We start from the raw sequence: 20,937 nt of genomic DNA, 5'->3' as shown, positions 1-20,937 counted from the left end.
TATTCTACGCGTGATGATATGTATGTGTGTTAGTACAAAGCTATCTAGCTGCAGAAGAAACAAAAATATCCACAACAACCAGCACACCCCTTGACAACCTATTTTCTTACCTTCTTGAGCATCTTGCTTAACCGATCGTGCTCCATGGTCTCCCGCCGCAGTTCTAGCTCCTTCTTGTCGATCTGCCGACATAGATCCTGCACTTCGCGCAGTCGCTCCCGCCGACGTTCCGCTTCTAGTTTTTCTTCTTTCCTGTACTCGGAGAGGTCGGCGCTGATTCGCTCCGAGAGGATCGCCACTTCCCCCCTTGCTCGTTCTGTTGCTTCCCGCTGCGATTCCAATCGTTTTAGCTCCTGTTCTGTCTGAGCCTGGTACTCCGCTATGGCCGCTCGCGTCGTGGCTTCCTTTTCCTCAAACGCCACAACGTAACGCAGCAGTCGATCCGCGAAGGGTGTTGGAACCGCAGCGATATCCTCCTCTGCGAAGTCAACGCCCATTTCACGCAGCTTTAGGCCGAGGTGGATGAGACTCATGTCTACATACTCGCTTTGACGAGCGCGGTAGCACTCATCGTCGACTGGAAGTGCATCTAAATCCATTGTGTGGCACGCTCTGTTTCTTGCTTAGGTCTGAAGAACCATAAACGAGGAGAAGCAGGGGCGGCGCAAACAAGTTTGGTCGCGAAGCGATTAGAATATCAGGGAGCTGCCTCTACTGAAACCATTTCAGCTTCAACCCCTCTACCCAGCGTTAGTGAAGGGTAGAAGGCGTGAGAAATTGCCATCAACCTTGCAACAAGCGCCGACAAGCCACCCGATCAAAATAATGGCCATCACCCATCTTCATCTCAACGACTTTGCCGCTCTGCACCAGGTTTCACACTGCTTGTTCGATTTCTAGATGAATCGAGACTCACACAACGTGGGGCCTCACTGGAGGAGAGCGTTCACATCGCGAGAGCAACATACATGAGCATCACAACTGCAGTGCACACGGCTGCAAGAACAAGTAAGTTAAGCGAGGCCGAGCCACCAAAGCAAGGAGCTATCACCAACAAATGGGAGTGTGGTTCTAAAGCGCCCCATACCCGACTGCACACCCTCGCGATGGTGGACGAATACTTCCTCGCAGCAGCATATTCTCCTACGGCCATGCTGAAGGTGGACAGTGTAATGGCTACAGCAAGGCACATCACGGCAAGACGTAACCAGGTCCAAGTAACGCACCCCGGTGCTGCCGAGCGGCAGCCAAACGGACTAACCTGTCTTTCAGGAGCCTTTCATTTTCTCACCTCTTTGTGGTTATTGGCTCACTCACTCACTCTCTGCCGCCGCACATGTGTGTGTGTGTGTCTGCGTGAGTGCTAATTGCAGACGCTCTGAGAGAAATACCATTGACACTACTCACACGCACACCCCAAGGAGGAGGGAAGGAAGAAAGGAAGGAAGAATAATGGATTTTTCTTTCTTTCGCACTTGTCTTTTTTTTTTGTTACTCTTCTTTGCAACAAACCAAAAATTTAAGGCCGTCAGGTGGCGAATGAATTCGTTTTGGCACTCTACATGTCAGGCTCACTTCCCTCACTCCCGTCCTTTCCTTCTCACTCTCTCTCTCGCTCTCTCTCTCTCTGCTCAGGTGTTGAAAGGAGAGGGCTAATTGACCGCTCCTATACATGCTGCGTTTCACTTTCCCTAGACGAGGCCCCACTGCCTCTTTAGGAGTGTGTCAAACTCATTGTCCAATTGAGTCGCAAGACTCGCAGGCGTGTACCACTCAATGAGCTCCTCCATCGTGACACGCCGCTGGATGGCGCGTCGGACATCCCACGCCCCAAGGAAAGCATTCTTTTCCTCCCCGTCCTTCGCCTGGAAACGTTTGTGGAGCTCCAAAACGTCGATACCTCCAGATGTGTCCTTTGGAAACAGATCCCAAAGTCTCTCGAGCATCATCAGCCGTGCCGATGGTAACGGAGGAAGCAGCATCATCATGTACAGTAGATAGTCCACCGAGCCATCGCCCTTCGTGTCTAGAACGGCGAGAAGGTCCTGTGGATTCGTAACGTAAAGTCGCTGTTTCCACAACGCAGCCAGAAAGGTGTCCCTCGAAAGGAAGAATGCCCCGTCAGTGTCAACCTCACGCAGAGAGAGCGAGAGTTGACGGACAGCAAGTGGATCCGACATGACAGCGGGCCGATGCACATCGCGAATTAGCTTATCCATGTCGGCAACATGCTGTCTCCTCTTATTGACATCGCTCTTCTCAGCCGCGGTGAGGGTTGCCTTAAATGTTGTGTTCGCGCTATTCTGCTCCATAGCGAGTTGCACAGGTCGCTCATCTGGCGCGTCAGCCGCAACAGGCCACACACCCTGCATCAGCGTCACAAACGAAGCATCGTCGGGACACGTCCCAGCGACACATGAATAGTACTGTTCAAACTCCTGACGCGTAATGACACCTTCGGGGTTGGTGGTGGTATTGAACGTCGCCTGGAACTCCTCACGCACTTCTGCTTCCGTGCGCTCACCACACACAACAGCGGGGTGCCCAGAGGCGTTAAACACACCCAGAAGCTCATCGATCTGCACCGCACCGTCTCGGTTTTCGCTGAACAAGTACCACACCCTAATGATCCATGTGCGCTTCAATGGTGTGAGATCCCGTCGCAGTGCTGCAATGAAATCCACAGGATCAAGCGTGCCATCACCGTTCCTATCCAAGGCATACATCACCGCTTCCACATCGCCGTCGTCAAGGTGTACACCGGTGCTGTTTAGTGCCTCTACAAACTTTTCCCTCCCCAGAAGCGCACCACCGGAGTCCACCGCTATACCGAGGCTGCGGCTGAGTGCGCGGATACCGTTAGGTCCAGCTGCACTGTTAAGAAGAAGGCGCCGTGTCCGCTCGACCACCGCCTTAAAGCGTGTGGACTTCGCCCTGGAAGCGTACATCACCGCAATCAATCACTCACACTTTTACTTTCTATTTATATAGACTGCTGGGTGCCTTCCTCTCCTCACACTGTGGAAAACACAGTGAAGCCGCCTTTTTCTTTCTCCCTTCTCTTTTTCGTTTTGTAAGGATGCGAATGAGAAGACAACATACACACGCACACACACACACAAAAGAAAAAGGAATCAAACGAAAAAATAGCCACAGCCAAGCGTGAAGATACACATTTCACGTCTAGCAGGCTAGTAAGGCAGCTGCAGAGTGCCCCGGACCAAACACTGAATATTACCCATCTTCACGTGTCGCCTCAGACATATACGCACGCAATAAACGGTAAAGATCGATATGTATATAAATAATAAAGGCATAATATATACGAATAGGTTCCCCTCCCACACACACAACACGTCATACACATATAAGTCCACGTCCACTGCTTACCTGAAGGTAGTGATTGTGGAGGCTGTGATGGGGAAACCTAAAAAAAAAAAGAGCCGTATCCCACAACAGCAAGCACTTCATCGCTGTCAAACGTCTCCTTCACGAGATTTCAAGTGGTAGCACCTGCGCCACCTCCACAAATGGGCTATCGAGCACCTGAACTGAGAGCGCAATAGGGACATGAGACCGAGCCCGAGAGAGGACATATGACACATCTGCGATGGAACGCACTGTGATGCGATTGATCTGGACAATCACGTCACCAGGGCGAACAGCATGCGCTGCGGTGGATCCCGCCGGCACGGATGTCACACGCACCCCTCGCAGGTCTTTTTCATCCTGCAAGTATATGCCTAATAGTAGTTCGTGGAGAGGGAGAAACTTCTGCCTCGCTCTCTGAGAACTGCTGTGCCAACTTGGTGACGGCACTTGCGGCGTGTATAGAGTTTCATCGACTCCGTGCAGAAGCTGCTCTTCATGGAGCATGTCAAGCATATCAGTGCTGCTTTTCACCGCAGTACCCGAAACACGGGCGAATAGCGGTGTGGATAGCAATAGATCCCTGCATGAAGCTGGGTCCGCCGAGTCGAGAGCCTGTTGTACTCTCTTCGGGTCCAGATCCCAGATGCGATACAAATTTCTCAGCTCATTGGCATACTCGGCGTTGTTGCCACGCAGCAGCGCATTGGCGACAGCTTCATTTAACTCGTCATGCCCCACCTTGGTGTGGTTCAGCTTTATATCTCGTTCAATGGCGGCTGCTTCCATCACCCGCACTTGCTCCAGCGACGATTCCAAGTCCACCTCCAGACGGCGCACGCGTCTGGCAAGTGCAGTCACGACAGTTATAAATTTCTCCTCTGTCGTGCTACCCAGTTCCTCTGGATTTTCGGGAAGCTCGGATTCGGCCTCATCGCTCATTGCTATACGCTCACTGGCCTTTTGCTTGGCTGAAAGCTGTAGAACGTTACTAATGAGCTCGGCTAAGGTAGCCTGCATTTCCCGCACCTTTGCTTCCAGTACCACACACTGCGGGCACGCAACTTGCGTTTGGTGTGGTTGAGAGCACTGCTCATCTACCACACCATACTTTTGTGGTAAATAGCATTGGTCATCCGGAGTCGGGCTTTGTATAATGGCACGCTGTCGTGGCGACACCATTGCAACATCCCTTCGGTCTTCCTCCCCCTCCCCCTCTGATGCCGTAATTACCGATGTGCAGTTTTCATGCGGTTCCCTGACACTTTCCTTATTCCCCCGATTGATGCTTGACGATATGCGGGATCGCGTCGATCCAGTCGGGGACGCCGCAGCACCGACACTCTCGCTGTTGCCGTTGAGTGGAGTACCACGCTGTGCAAGAACACCTGAAGCAGCACCGTTGTGCTCTGACCAGCCATTCTTCTTCTTCTGCTGCTGCTGTTCCTCTTCGTCACCCGTGACGGGCACAGAAGTTTGTTCTTGTGATAAGATGCGCGGTGGCCGACCTCCCGTCGGCACGTCGCTGTTCTTCTGGCTCGTGACACGGCTGCCAAGTCTTGTGTTGCTGACGGAGCGGTGCCTTTCTGGTGTTCGTGATGCGGAGCGGCTCCGCTCGGTGCGTTGGCGATGCCGGCTCAAGTCGTTGTCGGCGACGCGTTGCTCATGTATGTATCTCTCCTTCATGATGGCTCCAATGAGCCTCTGGAACTCACCCGCATCAAGTGCTGATTCCGACATTTCTGAAGAACGAACAAACAAAAAGAAACTCTGGTTGCCCTTCAGCTCCTTTTCTTTTACTTCGTTTGTCCTCTACAACTTCCTTTTTGTCCGTAAAACCCTATAGAGCTGAGACACAGAGGAGAGGAAGAGTGGGTAAAAGGGGCTACAAGGGGAATAACAGAAGCACGTAACACGACACTCATTTCTACAGAGACACCACCCAGGGTGAGAGGTCACACCCAAGAAAGGAAAGCAACATTGCACATTCCTCAAGCCATTAACTCTTCTTGTACATTGGCATCTTCTGCAGTTACAGCAGCTGTCTCTTCCGCTATCGTGGCCGTAAGTGTGGGATCTAAAAGCCACCACTCGTCAATGTTGCTCATCTTGAAAACCTCAGGTGCACCGCGAGTATTAGTCTGCGTTCGTGCCGCCTGCTCCTTCTGTTCCCTCTCACTTCGTTTCGCATCTCGAATGCTCTCATTCATGCGTGCCACCCTACGGATCGGGGAGATATACATGTCCTTGTTCAACACGCCCGTCTTATTTTTGTTTAGGCTTACATAACTTTTCTGAGTCTCCTCCAAGCTTCCGATATATCCCGCGCAATTCCACGTCAAGGTGGAGGTGCACCACCCTTGCCGAATTGATCTTTTGTCATCTGAGCATTCGTCCGCGATGACGCGTGCGAGAAAATTTCGCTTTGGCGAAATGGTTCGGTTGATGGCATCAGCTGGCTGCTTTCGTGTGCTTCCCCCCGACGTGTTCATCGTCCAGAGCGGCGAGCGCACCCTTGTGCGCAGATGCGTTGTGCCGCGTACTGAGTCGGGAAATGCGGTATCGATGACGTCCACACCCTCGTAGCGCTGCAGCGCGTGCATGATGGGCCGCTGGGGGAATGGGTGCGCCTCGTCCAGCACGGACGCGTTCCACCGCGGCTGCTCCAGAGCGCGAGGGGCGCCGCGGAATCGCTCCACCTCACGGTGCCGCAGGCACCGCGCGTCACCCCTCGGCAGTGGCTCGAAGACAGCCTCGTCGCGCGCGTACGAGGTTCCGGCGAAGGTGATGCCAGGAAGGGGCACTGCACGTGACATGGCCACACCACCCTACTACTGCTGCTGCTGCTGTCGCCAGAGCGAAGGAGAAAAGAAAGAGTGGAGAATGAGAAGAAAAACGACAATAAGTTGGCGGGCGAGGATGGAAATGATACCAGCATGATCCAAGAGCAAACGTAACGGTTGTGTCGTCAGATTCTCCTTGATACTGACTGTGCATGACACAATAAAGTACGTGCTTATGTGTGTGCAGGCCCAGGTGACCAGCTTGCAATAACGACAGCTCACAGTTGTCGACTATTTCACACACACACACACACATAAACACCCGGGCGTTCACTAGAAAAATATAACACGATAACAAAAAGATCTCTCGGTATATTCTGATTAGGACGGCGACAACTTTGGCAAAAATCTTTGCAGCCCCTTGGGTAAGAAGTAACTAACAGTATGAACATTGGGTGGCACAGCCGCCTCCCTTTCCGCGCATCCCTCAGAATTAATCTTCTCATGTTTACCACCATCAGCAGAATCCTCCAGAAAAATCACATTAACAGTCAGATCCTCGCAAAGGGTTTCCTTTACTTTCGACTTGGCTGGCCGCCCATCCAGTTGCCTGTCTTTTAACGATAACTGCTCGTAGGTACTACACAAAGATGTGTTAAGCCAGAAGTGGAATAACTCAGTATCGACCAAGCGATTGCGTTGGTAGAAAATAAAGCGTAGATCACCCTGCAGCTTTGGTTCCTCCTGGAAGAGAAACAGAAAGCCTTTGGGGTCCTTCTTCGGACGGCCGAGAAATACACGCCGAGAGTCGATCTTCTCTTCACCATTTTCCTCCACAATGAAATAGACTTCTACTTGACCTGATGTTTTTATTTCAGAATCTATAGTTATCTGGTACAGCCTCAGTGCACGGAGTGGTGGAGGATTTCCTCCGAATTCTCGCACGATGCGGTCGTAGTAATGCACGTAGCGACGCTGTGAGGGAATTGTGACACCACGGCCGTCGTGTGTTCTCGCCTCACCAAAGAACCGCAACGCTGTCTCCGCGTCGGGAATGTGCTCTGGGTCAAGAGAGCGCATGAGGCATGAGATCATCACCCCAGTCCGACCTTTGCCTGCTTTGCAGTGCACAACAACTACGTTTTTAATGTCGTCCGCGAAGAAGGCCACGGCGTCTTGGACGAAATCTGTTATTACACTAATGGGGCAAGGTGCATTGTGATCATCAAACGGAAAACGCTTGTATCGGCCTTGAAAACGCTTTGGTGAGTCATACTCTGGTCGCTCCGAGCATAGGTTGTAGATGCGGTAGTGGCCGCCATGCTTACTCTCCAGGAAGAGCTCGACCTCGTCAATAGGATTTCGGTAGTACTTCTCCGTGCCCCACGCGGGGCATCCCATGGCGATGACACGTGGGGTGATGTATGTCAAGTCGAGATTAAAACCGTCCTTCTGGTATCGGCGCTTCAGCTGGCTGACCCTCGATCGCATCATCGTCAGTGCTGGGTTCTGGCTCAGCAGCTGCGCCTGGGTGGTGCCGGCCACCGGCTGACTCGTAGCAAGATTCATCCCCTCCGCCACACATGTCATAAGTTCCTGATAGCTACAGCCAGGCTCTTGCAACAAGTCGCTGTCGTTGGCCTCGGCGGGCTGTGGAAAAGCCGAACTGTCTCCGTCCGACACAACACGTGGCTGACGCGCACACTCCAGGTGATGCATCATGAGGGCCTCCAGTTCCCTTTTTGTCTTTTCCAAGTCAGCTGTCACCTCGTTTGCACCATCCAAGGTCTGTGAAAGGACATATAAAAGAGTGTCATCACCCTCATCGTCATCATCATCTAGAAGTTCATCAAGAACAGCCAAAGCCAGATACGGCGGCACAGCACCACTACTGGACGGCGACGACGAGAGTGTGGGCAAGATCTCTTCATTGCTCGCAATGTCTGAGTAATTGTGGGAACTTTCATGTTTCGGTGAGCGCAAACACCCACCTGAACAAAAACTCTTACCACAGAAAGGACAGAGGGCAGCGGTGGATCCCCACTCAATGTCCTCATCGGCCGGCGAGTTCACGGAATCCATTTACCACGGTGGCTCGTAGAAGCCGCAGCTTCACCAACCTTACCTTCTTTCAATTTAACGGGCAGTAATTGGAAAGAATCAAAACAGAAATATTTGCGTGCGCACAACTTCACAGACATACACACGTCCCTTTCATCTCGGCAGAATCAATGGTTCAAAAGTGAATGCTCGTCATCATTCTCGAGAAAATATGTTCCTTCGCGCGTTTCGAAGTGCAAACAACGACTTGATTGAAACCTCCCTTGTGCGTGCACCTACAACCCGCTCCACGCAGTTCCCCTCCATAAAAAGAAGCACTGTCGGATACGTCAAAACACCATACTCTTCCACCATTTTTGGTGCCTGTGGCCCGGGCACAAGGGCAAGCTTTGTTTCGCTCGGGTTTCCCATATTCATCGCGTTGATGGAAGAGATGAAGCTGCGCGTGAGAGGGTCCTCTGTGATTTGTGTGCTTGGTCCTCCCTCTTTTCTGCTGCGGAGGTTGCCGGAGTGAAGCATCGCCAGCACACAACACGTTTTGTGGTATTTGAGAAATTCCAAGAAGACTTTCTCGTTTGGTAGCTCCGCGATTTCGTAACCGCTGGCGGGGGGACGCGAGATCTTGCTGATCTTGGTGATGAAGCAGCACCGCCCACTTGCCCGTAACATTGCTACACCAGCACGTCCACAACTCGTGCACACGATGAAATAGAAAATCAGTGCCACCAAAAAAAAAAAAAAAAACAAGACAAGAAGGAATTAGGGCTACATGATGGGGGAGGTAGACAAGCTTCATCGCCATTTGTGGAAGATTTGAAAGAACAAAAACAAACACGGCAACGGCAACAGTAAATAGAAGTGTAAAGATCACCTATTCGTTTAGCTGTACGCCACTCAACCCTCACACACAGAAGCACATCTCTGTCTTTCCATCCTCCCCTTCCCTTTCTTACGTTTTCCACCCAGCATTCTTCTCGTATTCGGCGCGCAGCCGCTTCTCCTCTTCGGCAGACGGGTGGGGGAACATGATCATGACCCAAACAACAACGATGGGGACCAAGATGAGCTGAATCTTCAGCAACTTCTTCAGTTCCCCTTTTGCCTTCCCCTTGAAACTCTTGTCCTCAACCGAGGTTGTGTGGCTCTCGAATGCCTTTTGGAGCGCAAAACGGGAGTAGCGGAACATGCGGACACCACAAGGCGGTGATGGGCACTACGTGAGGGGGGAAAAGATGAGAGGAAAAGGGCCTCCTCGTTAATGCTCTTTCTACGTTGCACGCAAAGACAAATAAGAAAAGAAAAGGAAGATCAACAACAATACCAAAGAAACAAGATTTAAATAAGGAGATAAGCAAGGAAGCATACACACATTTACATGCGGAGAGAGAAACAGTCAATGATAGCACACGAAGTCACTAACATAGTGGGGCTCATGAATGAATGGCATTTTATCAACTTTCCGGTCAATGCAGTGAAAAAAAAAAGCAAACGAAATGATGCAAAGCCCATTTTTCTTTTCCACTGTCGGATTTTGGTCCACAAGCATAGTTTGATTTGTATAAAATATATTTGAATATAATTGCGCACGTTCATTCGTATACTCCTCACGTGATAGCATGGATGTATCTCTTACGAAGGAGAAAAAAAAAGACAGAGGTATTACATTGGCCTCAGGATCTACGGGTCGCCGACTTCGAAGCCGTCCTCGCCCGATTCAGCGTGGTTGGCGACAGCGACGGCAGTCCACCAATCACAGCACCAGTGGGACTCATGACAGCGCGATCTGTGCTTCTTCTCCCACCGAGCAGAATCGGATTAAACACACGATAAAGCCGTGAGCTCCTCTCGAGTCGCTGCCCGTTGTGCGGCACTTTCTCACCGAAGACGAGCCTTCCAAGGGTGCGAAGTGACACCATGTTTCTCAAATTGTCGTAGAATTTCCCCAAGGATCCGCAATCCAGCTTCACCATACCCTTCATAAAGTACACAAAGCTCATAATCGCAAGCTCAACGTAAATGAACACCACAACGAACGGACGAACAAAAATAATCACCATCACATCTAGTACATAGTCAAAAAAACGCAGTAGAAAACTACGTTCAAACGAAAAATGCACTTCTGGCATTAGAAGCGGCTCACCATCTTGTGGTAGGATGTACCCATTTGCCACCAGGCCTTCAATCATGTCATTGTAGCCGAGGGCGAACAGGTTCCTGTGGGCGACCGCTTCGGGCGGCCTCAGGCCCCACCACACAGGTACCAAAACTGTAGGGTGAATGGTTGCTGTGCTAAAATAGAAAGGACTGACCGAAATCGTGCGAGGCTCATCTTTGTGAGGCTGAATCGTAGCCACAGCGCCATCGCACACCCATTCCTCTGTTGCACGCATCCGGAACGGCACTCCCACCAGCGGGGCCATGCAGCACGAAGCCTTTAAAGCCTCGGCAATATCATCATACGAAAGAAAGCTGTCGACAACCTTCCGTTTCATGTGTGGAAGCGTCGTGACGAAGATCTCCAGGGAGCCATCATTTAGCATGGCTTGCAAATGTGGCTTCATCTCCAAATTTCTCATATGGCCCCCAAACAAATCCAGTGCCTCAGACAGATATCTCCGCATACAGAACAGGTTAAATAACGACGAACGGTAATGCTCACCACGCGCCAAAGCAAAATCTCGTATTTCTTTGAAGCGATAGCTCTTCGAAGCCAAGCATACTGCAACCAGAGAACCCGCACTGGAGCCACAAAACCGCACATGTCTCCCTTCTCTTGACATCTTTTCGATTATACCAGATTCGACAATAGCCTGCGCAGCGCCAAAGTGGTACATCTGAAACCAGCCTCCAGCGGAGAAGCTAAACGTAAGATCAAACTCTACACCTTTCTCGCTCAATATGTTTTCAACTGACTTTACGGACTTCTTGGACATTTTCTTAATTCTATACTTGCCACCCATCCCCCCACCCCCCAAAAAAAGAATGAAACAAAAGGTTAATTACCCAACAAGACTCAAAGATAAAAAACAAACAAAAAAACACAAGGCCACACATTCGGGCGAGGCACGCTTGTGATGCACCAAAGTGATTATAAGCGAAATAAAATTCAGATGGAATCCCCAGCGCATTGGCTACACGAGGGCCTCACACAACGGCGATGCAATTACTTCTTGGCCTTCTTGGGGGCGGCGGCGGCGCCACCCTTCGCCTTGCGCTCCGCGGCGCGGGCAACACGCTCCTTGCGGAGGCGCTCCTCGCGACGGATACGGTCCTTCTTGAGCGGGCCGAACCACTGGCTCTTCTCCTTCTTCGTCTGGAAGCGACCGTGGCCGATCTTCGAGCTCGTGTCGATGAACTTCAGCGTGATCTTCTCCGTGAGCTTGCGAGACGTCTGCGGAGCCATGGGGCGGCGCAGCGTGATGACACGGCGGCGAGGGCCCGCCACAGATCCCTTCAGCATGACGTAGTCGTTGCGCACCGTACCGTAGCCGACGAAGCCACCCATCGGGGTGATTGTCTTGGCCGTCAGATCGTACGTCGTTGTGGCCTGGTTCGGCTCCATCGAGACCGCGCGGCCCATCTGGTAGATCTTCTTGTTGAGGTGCGTGCGGTGGTGGTAACCGTGCTGACCAGCGCGGGCAACGGTGTACATCACGCGGGACGGATGCCACGCGCCGATGCACGCCACCTTGCGCAGACCACGGTGGGTCTTGCGCGGCAGGCAGGCAACGCCCCAGCGCTTCACGACACCAGTGAACCCGTGACCCTTCGTCACAGCGCACACGTCGCATGCCTCAGACTGCTGGAACACAGAGTCGATGCGGACCTCCTTCTCCAGCAGCGACTTGGCAAGCTCGATCTTCTCGGCGATGCTGCCACCGTTGATCTGGATCTCGCTCACGTGCGCCTTCTTCACACCAACGCGGTTGTTGCGGAGCTTGCGCAGCTGCGTGTGGGCAATCACGCGGATGGTGTCGGCCTTCTTGGCGAACGCCTTCAGCGTGCGCGCCTCGGCGAGGCGACCCTCGCTCGTGCGGGCGAACTGCTTGCGCTTTGTGAAGGCGAGCTGCGCCGACTGCTTCCAGTTTTTGTAGAAGCGGCGGCGGAACTCCACGCTGGTGTGGTGTGCCCACACGGTGCCGATCGTCTTGTGGCCCACAGGCGTCTGACGGTAGCCGACAATGCCGACAACCACCATTGGCGGCGCCTCCAGGATCGTCACTGGCTCAACGACCTCCTTCTTGTTCACCTTGGAGCCCGGGCGGTCAACGTCGCGCACGATGTGCGTCATACCCGCCTTGAACACCATGAAGCTGGTGAGGTGCGGCTTCTGCGAGGGGTCGTCCTTCGGGAAGGAGCGAGCACGGCCGCGAATCTGACGGCTGCGCTTGCGCGGCAGGAAGCCAAGATGGCCGTGACGGGGGTGCTCAAACTTGCAGTGAGACATGGGATTGCGCTTGGGAGTCTTCCTGGCGGCAGTGCAAAGAGAGCAAGTGGGCAGAGAGAGAGAGAGAGAGAGCGGAATGAAGATGCAAGCAGCGAATGTGGCAGCAGGAGCGGCGTCATAAAGTGGCAAGGCGCAGACTCGGGGATTTGTGGAATGTGGAGCAAAACTGTGGCTGCCAACCCTAGGACTTGTCATTTGTTGTTGCTGACGTTCGCAAGCCGAGAACCGGATAGGAGTCAAAGGACACGGAGCAAAAGCAGTCGAGAGCATCAGTAAGTAAATTCGATACACGAATGGTGTTCTGAATACTCTGGTTAGCGTCGTCGAGAAGCTCCTTCTGAGCAAGGAGCTCCCCAGAAAATTTCGAAGCAATCCTCGTCGTCTGTCGAAGTGAACTAGCGTGGATTTCCGCAAAAATACTCCTCCAGCAATTGTAGACCTGGTTATGTTTGGTCACGTGTGTAGTGTTGGACGGGTGACCTAAATCTTGAGCTGTGCAAAGGAGTGACGCGCCACTAATCAGGCCTTTTTGTTCAGAATTGGCGACTTTCACTCGAGAAGGCAGGCTAAATCGATCTGCCGTTATTGAGGGTACAGCAGCTCCATCACCTGCCGGGGCATCAGCCGCGGCTATAGACGAACTCTGCACCGTCACATGGTCGCGCAGAAAGGGAGGGATGCGAGGTCTCTTTTTGTCACCCCGAAGGGCAGCCTGTAGCGTGTTTAGCCGCATCTGCAATGAGGAAGCTCCTGAACCTGCGTTTCTTGCGTATTGCAGATCCTGCTGGTGAAGCATTTTTGTTGGTGAGATGGACGCTTTACAAGGTGCATCCTCTACAGTGGGATTGTCTTCCTGCACTGTAGGCGTAGATGGTGCCTTTTGGTGTAGTGTGGCGATGTTTTGTTTAAGTTCTTCCTCCAAAGAAGCACAGCTATTTTTCGTGGCTGAGTGGGGTGTATGGCCGTCATCTGAGTCATCCTCACCGTCCACAACGGCGGAAGTCTTGTTGGCGTTCTCCACGGGCATAGCCGCAGGTGCACACACCTTCATTAACAGACGGGAAGGAAGAAATTGTAGTGACAAAAAAGGGGTTCGCAGTGTGTGAGAGAGAGAGAAAAGGAATTAAGCAGCTTTATTAACTCAACTCGTCTTGCCGAAGCACCAGTAGCCCAACGGCCAGTTTTTCTCTCCACCTTCCTTTGCATCTTGTCCCTGCCCTTTGTGATGATGCCCACACTACTTCTTGGTATTTGTCGCCGCTTCACCAATGGGGAAGTCAACCTTCCTCGCTATCGCCGACTTGGTCATAAAGGGCCCTTTGATCTTTGTCTCTTTGAACAGACAGTGCCGCTGCAACACGGGGTCCCAGAGAACCTTCTGCACCTTGCGCCCAGTGGCATCAAGCCGCTCCACCTCCGTTTTTAGATATCCCTCCATGTGTCCTGTGTTGGCCTCACTGCGGAGCGCCACCATGTTGTTCTTAATTTTGCGCGGAATTACTTTGGGGATGAAGCCGACCATGCGCTTCTTGAGGCGCGTCTTGTATTGGCCGCGGAGCCAGAGCGCAGAGGCTCGAAACATTTCCGCTTGCTATTCGTCAGGAAGGAATTTACGTGTGCAGGTACTACAGGAGCCTCTCTTTTCACTCCACCTAACATGACAATAACAACAATAGTTGCAAGGAGGAAACAAATAAGTGTCCTGTCTTTACACAACAGGTTCAGAAAATGCATCTGTGTGTATGTGTTTGCCCAATGAAAGGAGCTAAATAGAACTTTCACACTGCGTTAATTTACATAACTGCTGTTGTAGCAACAACGCCGCAAGAGCCTTAATGAATATCCTTTTTTTTTCAGGGGGGGGGGGCTCACTCATTATCTGGCTTCCTTTTATACACACAACATGCCGACTACCTGCGTAGGAGAAATATATAGCGAATCGGCGCCTCGCTAGATTCCCGATCCCTCACTGTGAAACATCATTTTTGCTGTGCTAAGATTTGTGTTTGGCTTCTGCACAATAACCGATCTCGGTGGAAGATCCCGCACAACCCAGCAGTTGCCGCCAATGGTACTGCCTTCCCCAATCCGAACTCTGCCAAGCACTACAGCGTTGGCGTAGATGGTTACTCTGTCCTCAATAATCGGGTGACGTGGTTGCTGTCGAATCCTCTTCCCCGTCACTGCATCTACCGGAAAACTCTTGGCGCCAAGCGTGACACCTTGGTAGATGGAAACATAGTTGCCAATAATCGCTGTCTCCCCAATTACAATGCCTGTACCGTGATCAATGAAGAAATGATGACCAATAACAGTGGCAGGGTGAATATCAATGCCCGTTGTTGAATGTGCCATTTCTGTGAGAAGCCGAGTTAAGTTATTCGGAGCCCCCAAATGGTACAATTCATGTGCCGTGCGTTGGTGCCGCATGCAGCGTATCCCAGGGTAGCAGAGAACCACCTCTGAAGGGGAGCTGGCGGCAACGTCATTCTGAAAGAGAGCATCCGCATCGGTACGGAGAAGCCAACGAAGGTGCGGCAACTTCGTACTTAGGAATGCCTCCGTGATTTCCTCAGCCTTCTGTTTGGCCTCCACACGAAGAGAATTCGTTTCGACAGACATTTCGGCATCTTCGGCGTGTGGGCGCAGCACAGACTTTTCCCCCTGGCCTTCCGCTAACGGCTTCTTATACTCGTTCGAATCGTCGTGACGTCCTGTATGACCCTGAATTAAGAACGCGTAGTACAGCTGAGAGCTCAAGAGGTCAGCCATATGCGTCAGTGTCCATTGAAGAAGCGCATTACCGTCGAGGTGGCGAACATAACCATGAGCGCAATGCTTTGGCGGTATGGTGTATTCAGGAAAGACTATATATGCTATGCAGTCCATGAGCTCCGAGAGTGCGGAGATACTAATCTCGCGCGGGGGCTCTGATGTGCCCTGGTCGAGGCCAAGTGCGGTGATGGTATTGCGGATAACGTTGAGTCGCCGCATCACGACAATACTCGCATCCTGTGCAGAGGCAAAAAAAAAGAAGGAAGGAAACAGAGAATGAGATGCAGACGAAAGCACCACTCGGTAGCGGTATAGATACTCCACGGCCTGCCGTGTGGTCTGAACAATGTTTGATTCTTTCCTTTTTGTTTCCATCCCCATTCTCCTCCTCTCTCCCTCTCTCCGTTTTTTTTTTGCTGCTTCACGTTCACTGCTGGAGGTGGCTATGAACAGCGAGCGGGTACTTCTTCAGTGTGAGCTCAATCACGCCATCAGTGAGAAACGCCACATCGCTTCGTTTTTTTCTTCCTTCGGTTGAAGGCACGTCCTGAACACAGAACACTGGTTCCTTGAAGACGAGCTTTACCTTCCCCATCTTTCCAAATGCGGAGTCGATGGTGCCTTCCTTCACGCCTCTGGGGTCAACAGAAGTGACAAGATCACTTTTTCCCTCGCCTGATGTGGGGCGAAAGTGCACTCGCAATCCAATAAACTTCTGGACCTCTGCGTGCATTGCGTCCTTCTCCTTCGTCTTACTGCCGTTGCCGCCACTTGTGTATGGGGCTTCGGTATACACCACACCGCTAGCAATGCACGTTCTCTCGTTCACGACGCGCTCCACAACCAGCGCTCTCGTCTTGAAGCGGACAATTGGCAGTGTTCGCCAGAATGACGTCGACGAATCGCCCACATCGGCGGGGAGCAGCGCCCGCACGGTGCCGGCAATCGCAATGCGGCACATGTTCTCCCGCTCCATGTCGAGCCGTGCGGCGATCAGCGGTGTGCCGACAGCCGCCATCGTGGGCCGCTCCAGAAGGATGACGGCGTAGTACGTCACGGCTCCGCGCCGCAGCGCAACGGGTTGCCCAGGCCGTGGCTGCGGCTCCACTGCGGCGAATGTGAGACATGTGTCATCACCAAGCTCTTCCACATAGAGGCTCTCCTGTGCGAGGTCGAACCCGCCACCCGTGTCGTCCGCCGCCAGTGCCGTAGGGCGGCTGAAGTACTTCATAGTCGCCATCACTGTCGCATGCCCGATCGTCACGTGGAACTTCGTATGAGAGTCACACGGCAGCTGATGAAATCGTACGCGGTTCACCTCTGCAATCATAACAGACGCACTTTCCAACAACGGCTCCCCTCGCTTGCTCTGCGCATTACACAAAAGGCCTCGCTCAATCCCTTCTGAACTGAATTGCACCACACACAAACCAACACGGTCACCACGCCTAGCAAATTGCACCGGCTTGTGGAACACCTGCAGTCCCTTTACCTTCTTCACCACCTGCAACTCAGGGAGGAGGACACTGTCACCCACGTTCACCTGGCCTCGAAGCACGGTGCCGGTGAAAACAGTACCCTGTCCCTTGAGCGCAAAGCAGTGATCAAACATCATTACAAACTCCTCCGAGTGGAGCGGCGCCTCCAGCTGCTCTTTCACAGCCGCCACATCCACAAGTTCTAAGACAGCAGAAATTACATTCTCCACGTTAATAGGCTTTGGTCCATTTCCTTCTTCGACTGCTGCCGTTTCCAATGTGTCCCCACGTGGAGCAGCAGCGACTTCCACCATTGGGACAGAAGGCCAACGCGTCTGTCCAAATGTCTTTTGAAGACGCTTGCGTAACTTATCAAGAGACGCACGCTTCTCTGCCGGGTTTGCGCCCTGCACCGCATCGATTTTGTTGATCACTACTACGAGTGGCTTGCAAAGAACTTCGCCAATCACTAAACACTCCGCAGTCTGTGTCTGTATTCCTTTACTCGCATCAACGACAAGAATCATGATGTCAATGATTTGTGCCCCTCCCAGGATAGTGCGGATGAGCGATGCGTGGCCCGGGCAGTCAACAAACGTGCATTGTACCTGCTCGACCCCTGCCGCGTGCAAAGGCGGTGCAACAGTCGCCGTCGATATGCAACAGGCGCTGAAGCCAAGATCAAGCGTGATGCCGCGCCGCCGGCTCTCTGGACTCTTGTCAAACGCCGCAGTGGAGGCGGTGGAGGAGAGCACTTTGGCAAGTGATGTTTTGCCGCTGTCGACATGACCAAGGATACCGATGTTGATGTTCGCCACCAGTCGCCCCTCTGTCATCTCTCTTTTACAGCAGCAAAATGTTTTGAGTCCAAATGTCAGCCTTTGTGAGGGAGATGAACAAGGAATAGTGGATGAAGGATAGGAGAACATATGAAAAGGGAAACACAAATCAAAACAAACACCATATCATCCTCTCAACGTAACATTTCATCAATGTTACAAACGGGCACGCATGGGAGAGAAGTTAGCACGCCATACACCTTACCAACGACGGAGACCCACTTCATGAGCTTCAACCACCGTGCAGTGTCGAGATGAACTCGATGGTGTCGCCATCGCACAGCACGTAGTCCGATCCACCCAGGACATCCGCATCACATGCATTCACCAGTACGAGAATCCCTGGACGGAGCGCCGTTCCAGTGGGGTCAACAAAAAGATCAGGCCTCTCCTTCACATAGTCTGCCTTCAGTAGCTGCACCAGTCCGTTGACTGTCATTTCGTGAGGGACAACCCCGTCCAGCTGCAACGCCGTCTGCTTGTCGAAGAGCAACTCGCAGCCTCCGGCAAACTGCACGGTGATGCGTTGGTGGCACGACATTTAAAAAAACTCCTACGGCGGTTCGTCCGCGCCTTAGAACACCGCAGAATGCGGACGTCTACGTTTCCAGCGTCGCAAGCACAGATAGAAAAGAGAGAAAAATAGAACAATAGAGAAAGAGAAAAAGTAAAGAACGAAATAGGCTTATATATATATATATATAAATATATATATATATAGACAGAGAGAGAGAGATGGAGAGAGACGCGAAAACACTAAGTGATAGTACTGTTCGAGTTCTCTACAGTGTGTTCAGACAACAAAACGGTGGTGTGGCTCGCAGAGTGGGCTACCAAACGTAACACGGAAAGAAAAAAAGTATCGAAGAGAGAGGTGTCTACCGAAACAGCGTTTTCCTTCTTACACCACATAATTATATATTTTTGCTTACTTATTCAGGCGAATAAACACTTATTCACCCTCTTTTCATCCTTTTTTTTTTCTTTTTTTCTTCTTCTTTCTTCGGTTCTAACAGAATGACAACAAAGTGCGAATCCCCCTTGTTTATTTTTTTTTTCAGAGCAGAAGGAAGAAACGAAACAAAGTTCTCGGCACTGGTGTGCCGCTGAGACACGATCCTGCAGTTGGCATCCCCTCGGTGTCATTGCGTCATTCCCACAAGAAACGAACCACTTCTGTGGTCAGACCAACCAAAACAAAAAAAAAAAAATAAAATAAAATAGGATTTATTACAGTTCATCTAACTCTTCACCGCGCTTTCCCTCTCCATTAAAACAAAAAAAAAAACCCTACCTAATAGAGCATCCTCGAACATCTTTATGTCCATGCTTTGGTTCGGTCCCTTTTTTTCGTCATCTCTCCTTCCACGTTTTCTACCGAATCACTCACAGCTCGAGCAGCTGGTGGACGTTTGCCAGGTACTCCGGCGGTGCATCGAAGGGCGGGGCGTTGTCTTCCCGCGGCCGCGACCTGCCACTCATCGTGCGGCGGTAGTACTGGTACGACGGGTCCTCGATCACCTTGCGCTGCAGCGGCTCCCTCCCGGTCCCAATGAGCCGCTCAAAGTGGCGCCGGCTTATTTTCGCCGTCCTCACGATGGGAGCTTTGGCGACGATGTCCGCCACAGTTTCGTGGTGATAGAGGAATTCCAAGTCACCAACGCACTCGCCAACTTGACAAGTGGCAACGTACTCTTCCTCACCGGACTCGCTGCGGCCAATGACATCCGCAGATCCCTCGACGATGATGTGTAGCCATTCTCCCTTTTCCCCATACGTTATGATCTTCTCGCCCTGCGTGTACCGTCCCTCCTTCAGCGCCTCTGCCATCTTGGAGCGCTCCTGTGGCGTCAGGTCCTTCAGGAACGGCACATTCTCGAGAAATGCCATGTAACGCAGACGCTTCCTTTCTGCCTCCCGCGAGGCCAGAATCTTGTATGTGTTCCGTTCCAATGTGGCACACGTTAGCGGCGCGGTGGTCTCCACGGTTATGTCACTCTCAGTTTCATACATAAGGCCAATTTCACCAAAAGACGAGCCTTTCTTCATATCTAGAGTTTTAATGTTGCCCTCCACGTCGAAAATCGTCATAGTGGCCTCGCCATTCAAAACGAGGTATAATTTGTCGTTCGGTTCACCCTTGACAATGATTTTGACGTCCTGCGGAAAGTCAATTATTTCCATCACCATTGCCACCCGCGTCAATTGGGCGTCATCCATGAAGGAGAAAAGAAAGTGTGACTCCAAAGCCTTCCGGATGGAGGCCACGTTTTCACTTGATTTTGGCGTAGGCGAAAACTCTGCGCTCATGATCTCATCCGGGTCGAGGCTTAATGCAGACACACCTGGTCGAGAGGGACGCTTCATCGTGATACGTCGGCGGCGCTCATCTTCGCCGTCTTCAAGCACATCGTCCTCACTTGAATCGTGCGTGTTTACTGTGTTGTTGAAGTCAATGGCATCTATGATCGGCGTTGCCCCAGCCCCTGTTTTCTGCCCGAACTTGAAGGTCTCGAATCCATAACGCATTGCCTCCACATCATCCTCGTCCAACTGCCCGCTCCCATTCGCCATTTCATTTTCTTCACCATTCTCTTCTACACCCTCCCCCTCCTCTGAAGCTGAGATGGCATTATGCCCATTCTTTGGGCGGTACACACGTGTGGCGGAGTTCAACGGCGTCGGCACATCTGCGTCTCTGCTTCCCTTCATATTCGCAATTGGCGGTGGGAGAGGTGGCATGCCCTGGTGATCCAGCTCATAGATTGCCTTATTCACCACTTCAGCGTACTCGTAGTCTATTTCTGCTCCAGCATTCTTTGGCTTCTCATTCTTTGGCTTCGAGTTGAGGGAGGACCTCTTCTTCTCTGAAAGCGGCCGTACAGCTGAGACCTCTTTTTTGCCTGTGGAAGACCCTTTGCTCTCCACCTTCTTATATTCATCAATGGATGTTATGATCTTCTCAAGGATTGTATGCTTATCCTGACGGCCAATTGATGCTGAAGAGATCCATTGACAGACATCCTTATCAAATTGAGACATTTTAGCGACTCCTGCCCCTACCTAGCCTAATAGCTTACGGTCTTATTATAAAGGCAAAGGAGAGAGGAACACACAGAGAAGCAGATATCCCATTGGCCACGTAAACCCCTTCTTTTACTTCTTTCACAAAAAAAAAAAAAAAA

General features: G+C 51.8%; 15 protein-coding genes across 15 annotated transcripts; all 15 read right to left on the bottom strand.

Moving 5' to 3' along the window:
- Nucleotides 1–98: 98 nt before the first annotated feature.
- Nucleotides 99–599, bottom strand: DQ04_00601180 (hypothetical protein; the record flags this gene model as incomplete). Its single annotated transcript, XM_009309354.1, has 1 exon — nt 99–599. The coding sequence occupies one exon, from the start codon at nt 597–599 to the stop codon at nt 99–101; it is 501 nt and encodes a 166-aa protein (XP_009307629.1).
- A 1,092-nt stretch (nt 600–1,691) lies between these two features.
- On the bottom strand, nt 1,692–2,948 carry DQ04_00601170 (hypothetical protein; the record flags this gene model as incomplete). The annotated part of the gene is made up of 1 exon (XM_009309353.1): nt 1,692–2,948. One exon carries the CDS (start codon nt 2,946–2,948, stop codon nt 1,692–1,694), a length of 1,257 nt encoding a protein of 418 aa, XP_009307628.1.
- A 541-nt stretch (nt 2,949–3,489) lies between these two features.
- DQ04_00601160 (hypothetical protein) lies at nt 3,490–5,109 on the bottom strand (the record flags this gene model as incomplete). Its single annotated transcript, XM_009309352.1, has 1 exon — nt 3,490–5,109. The coding sequence occupies one exon, from the start codon at nt 5,107–5,109 to the stop codon at nt 3,490–3,492; it is 1,620 nt and encodes a 539-aa protein (XP_009307627.1).
- Nucleotides 5,110–5,360: 251 nt separating this feature from the next.
- DQ04_00601150 (hypothetical protein) lies at nt 5,361–6,185 on the bottom strand (the record flags this gene model as incomplete). Its single annotated transcript, XM_009309351.1, has 1 exon — nt 5,361–6,185. The coding sequence occupies one exon, from the start codon at nt 6,183–6,185 to the stop codon at nt 5,361–5,363; it is 825 nt and encodes a 274-aa protein (XP_009307626.1).
- Nucleotides 6,186–6,533: 348 nt separating this feature from the next.
- On the bottom strand, nt 6,534–8,234 carry DQ04_00601140 (putative tyrosine phosphatase; the record flags this gene model as incomplete). The annotated part of the gene is made up of 1 exon (XM_009309350.1): nt 6,534–8,234. The coding sequence occupies one exon, from the start codon at nt 8,232–8,234 to the stop codon at nt 6,534–6,536; it is 1,701 nt and encodes a 566-aa protein (XP_009307625.1).
- A 174-nt stretch (nt 8,235–8,408) lies between these two features.
- Nucleotides 8,409–8,882, bottom strand: DQ04_00601130 (hypothetical protein; the record flags this gene model as incomplete). The annotated part of the gene is made up of 1 exon (XM_009309349.1): nt 8,409–8,882. One exon carries the CDS (start codon nt 8,880–8,882, stop codon nt 8,409–8,411), a length of 474 nt encoding a protein of 157 aa, XP_009307624.1.
- A 280-nt stretch (nt 8,883–9,162) lies between these two features.
- On the bottom strand, nt 9,163–9,399 carry DQ04_00601120 (hypothetical protein; the record flags this gene model as incomplete). The annotated part of the gene is made up of 1 exon (XM_009309348.1): nt 9,163–9,399. The coding sequence occupies one exon, from the start codon at nt 9,397–9,399 to the stop codon at nt 9,163–9,165; it is 237 nt and encodes a 78-aa protein (XP_009307623.1).
- Nucleotides 9,400–9,883: 484 nt separating this feature from the next.
- On the bottom strand, nt 9,884–11,146 carry DQ04_00601110 (patatin-like phospholipase; the record flags this gene model as incomplete). The annotated part of the gene is made up of 1 exon (XM_009309347.1): nt 9,884–11,146. One exon carries the CDS (start codon nt 11,144–11,146, stop codon nt 9,884–9,886), a length of 1,263 nt encoding a protein of 420 aa, XP_009307622.1.
- Nucleotides 11,147–11,376: 230 nt separating this feature from the next.
- Nucleotides 11,377–12,660, bottom strand: DQ04_00601100 (ribosomal protein L13; the record flags this gene model as incomplete). Its single annotated transcript, XM_009309346.1, has 1 exon — nt 11,377–12,660. The coding sequence occupies one exon, from the start codon at nt 12,658–12,660 to the stop codon at nt 11,377–11,379; it is 1,284 nt and encodes a 427-aa protein (XP_009307621.1).
- Nucleotides 12,661–12,841: 181 nt separating this feature from the next.
- On the bottom strand, nt 12,842–13,687 carry DQ04_00601090 (hypothetical protein; the record flags this gene model as incomplete). Its single annotated transcript, XM_009309345.1, has 1 exon — nt 12,842–13,687. One exon carries the CDS (start codon nt 13,685–13,687, stop codon nt 12,842–12,844), a length of 846 nt encoding a protein of 281 aa, XP_009307620.1.
- A 210-nt stretch (nt 13,688–13,897) lies between these two features.
- On the bottom strand, nt 13,898–14,242 carry DQ04_00601080 (hypothetical protein; the record flags this gene model as incomplete). The annotated part of the gene is made up of 1 exon (XM_009309344.1): nt 13,898–14,242. The coding sequence occupies one exon, from the start codon at nt 14,240–14,242 to the stop codon at nt 13,898–13,900; it is 345 nt and encodes a 114-aa protein (XP_009307619.1).
- Nucleotides 14,243–14,610: 368 nt separating this feature from the next.
- Nucleotides 14,611–15,654, bottom strand: DQ04_00601070 (putative serine acetyltransferase; the record flags this gene model as incomplete). The annotated part of the gene is made up of 1 exon (XM_009309343.1): nt 14,611–15,654. The coding sequence occupies one exon, from the start codon at nt 15,652–15,654 to the stop codon at nt 14,611–14,613; it is 1,044 nt and encodes a 347-aa protein (XP_009307618.1).
- A 208-nt stretch (nt 15,655–15,862) lies between these two features.
- DQ04_00601060 (selenocysteine-tRNA-specific elongation factor) lies at nt 15,863–17,749 on the bottom strand (the record flags this gene model as incomplete). The annotated part of the gene is made up of 1 exon (XM_009309342.1): nt 15,863–17,749. One exon carries the CDS (start codon nt 17,747–17,749, stop codon nt 15,863–15,865), a length of 1,887 nt encoding a protein of 628 aa, XP_009307617.1.
- A 235-nt stretch (nt 17,750–17,984) lies between these two features.
- Nucleotides 17,985–18,293, bottom strand: DQ04_00601050 (ubiquitin-related modifier (inferred from BLASTP similarity); the record flags this gene model as incomplete). Its single annotated transcript, XM_009309341.1, has 1 exon — nt 17,985–18,293. One exon carries the CDS (start codon nt 18,291–18,293, stop codon nt 17,985–17,987), a length of 309 nt encoding a protein of 102 aa, XP_009307616.1.
- An 845-nt stretch (nt 18,294–19,138) lies between these two features.
- On the bottom strand, nt 19,139–20,794 carry DQ04_00601040 (putative regulatory subunit of protein kinase a-like protein; the record flags this gene model as incomplete). The annotated part of the gene is made up of 1 exon (XM_009309340.1): nt 19,139–20,794. One exon carries the CDS (start codon nt 20,792–20,794, stop codon nt 19,139–19,141), a length of 1,656 nt encoding a protein of 551 aa, XP_009307615.1.
- Between the last annotated feature and the right edge of the window lie 143 nt (nt 20,795–20,937).

Source organism: Trypanosoma grayi (genome assembly GCF_000691245.1).
Source record: "Trypanosoma grayi strain ANR4 Tgr_60_V1, whole genome shotgun sequence".
In the NCBI taxonomy this organism is placed as follows: Eukaryota; Euglenozoa; class Kinetoplastea; order Trypanosomatida; family Trypanosomatidae; genus Trypanosoma; species Trypanosoma grayi.
Note: the sequence above shows the minus strand (reverse complement) of the source record. Positions and strands in the feature narration are given on the sequence as shown.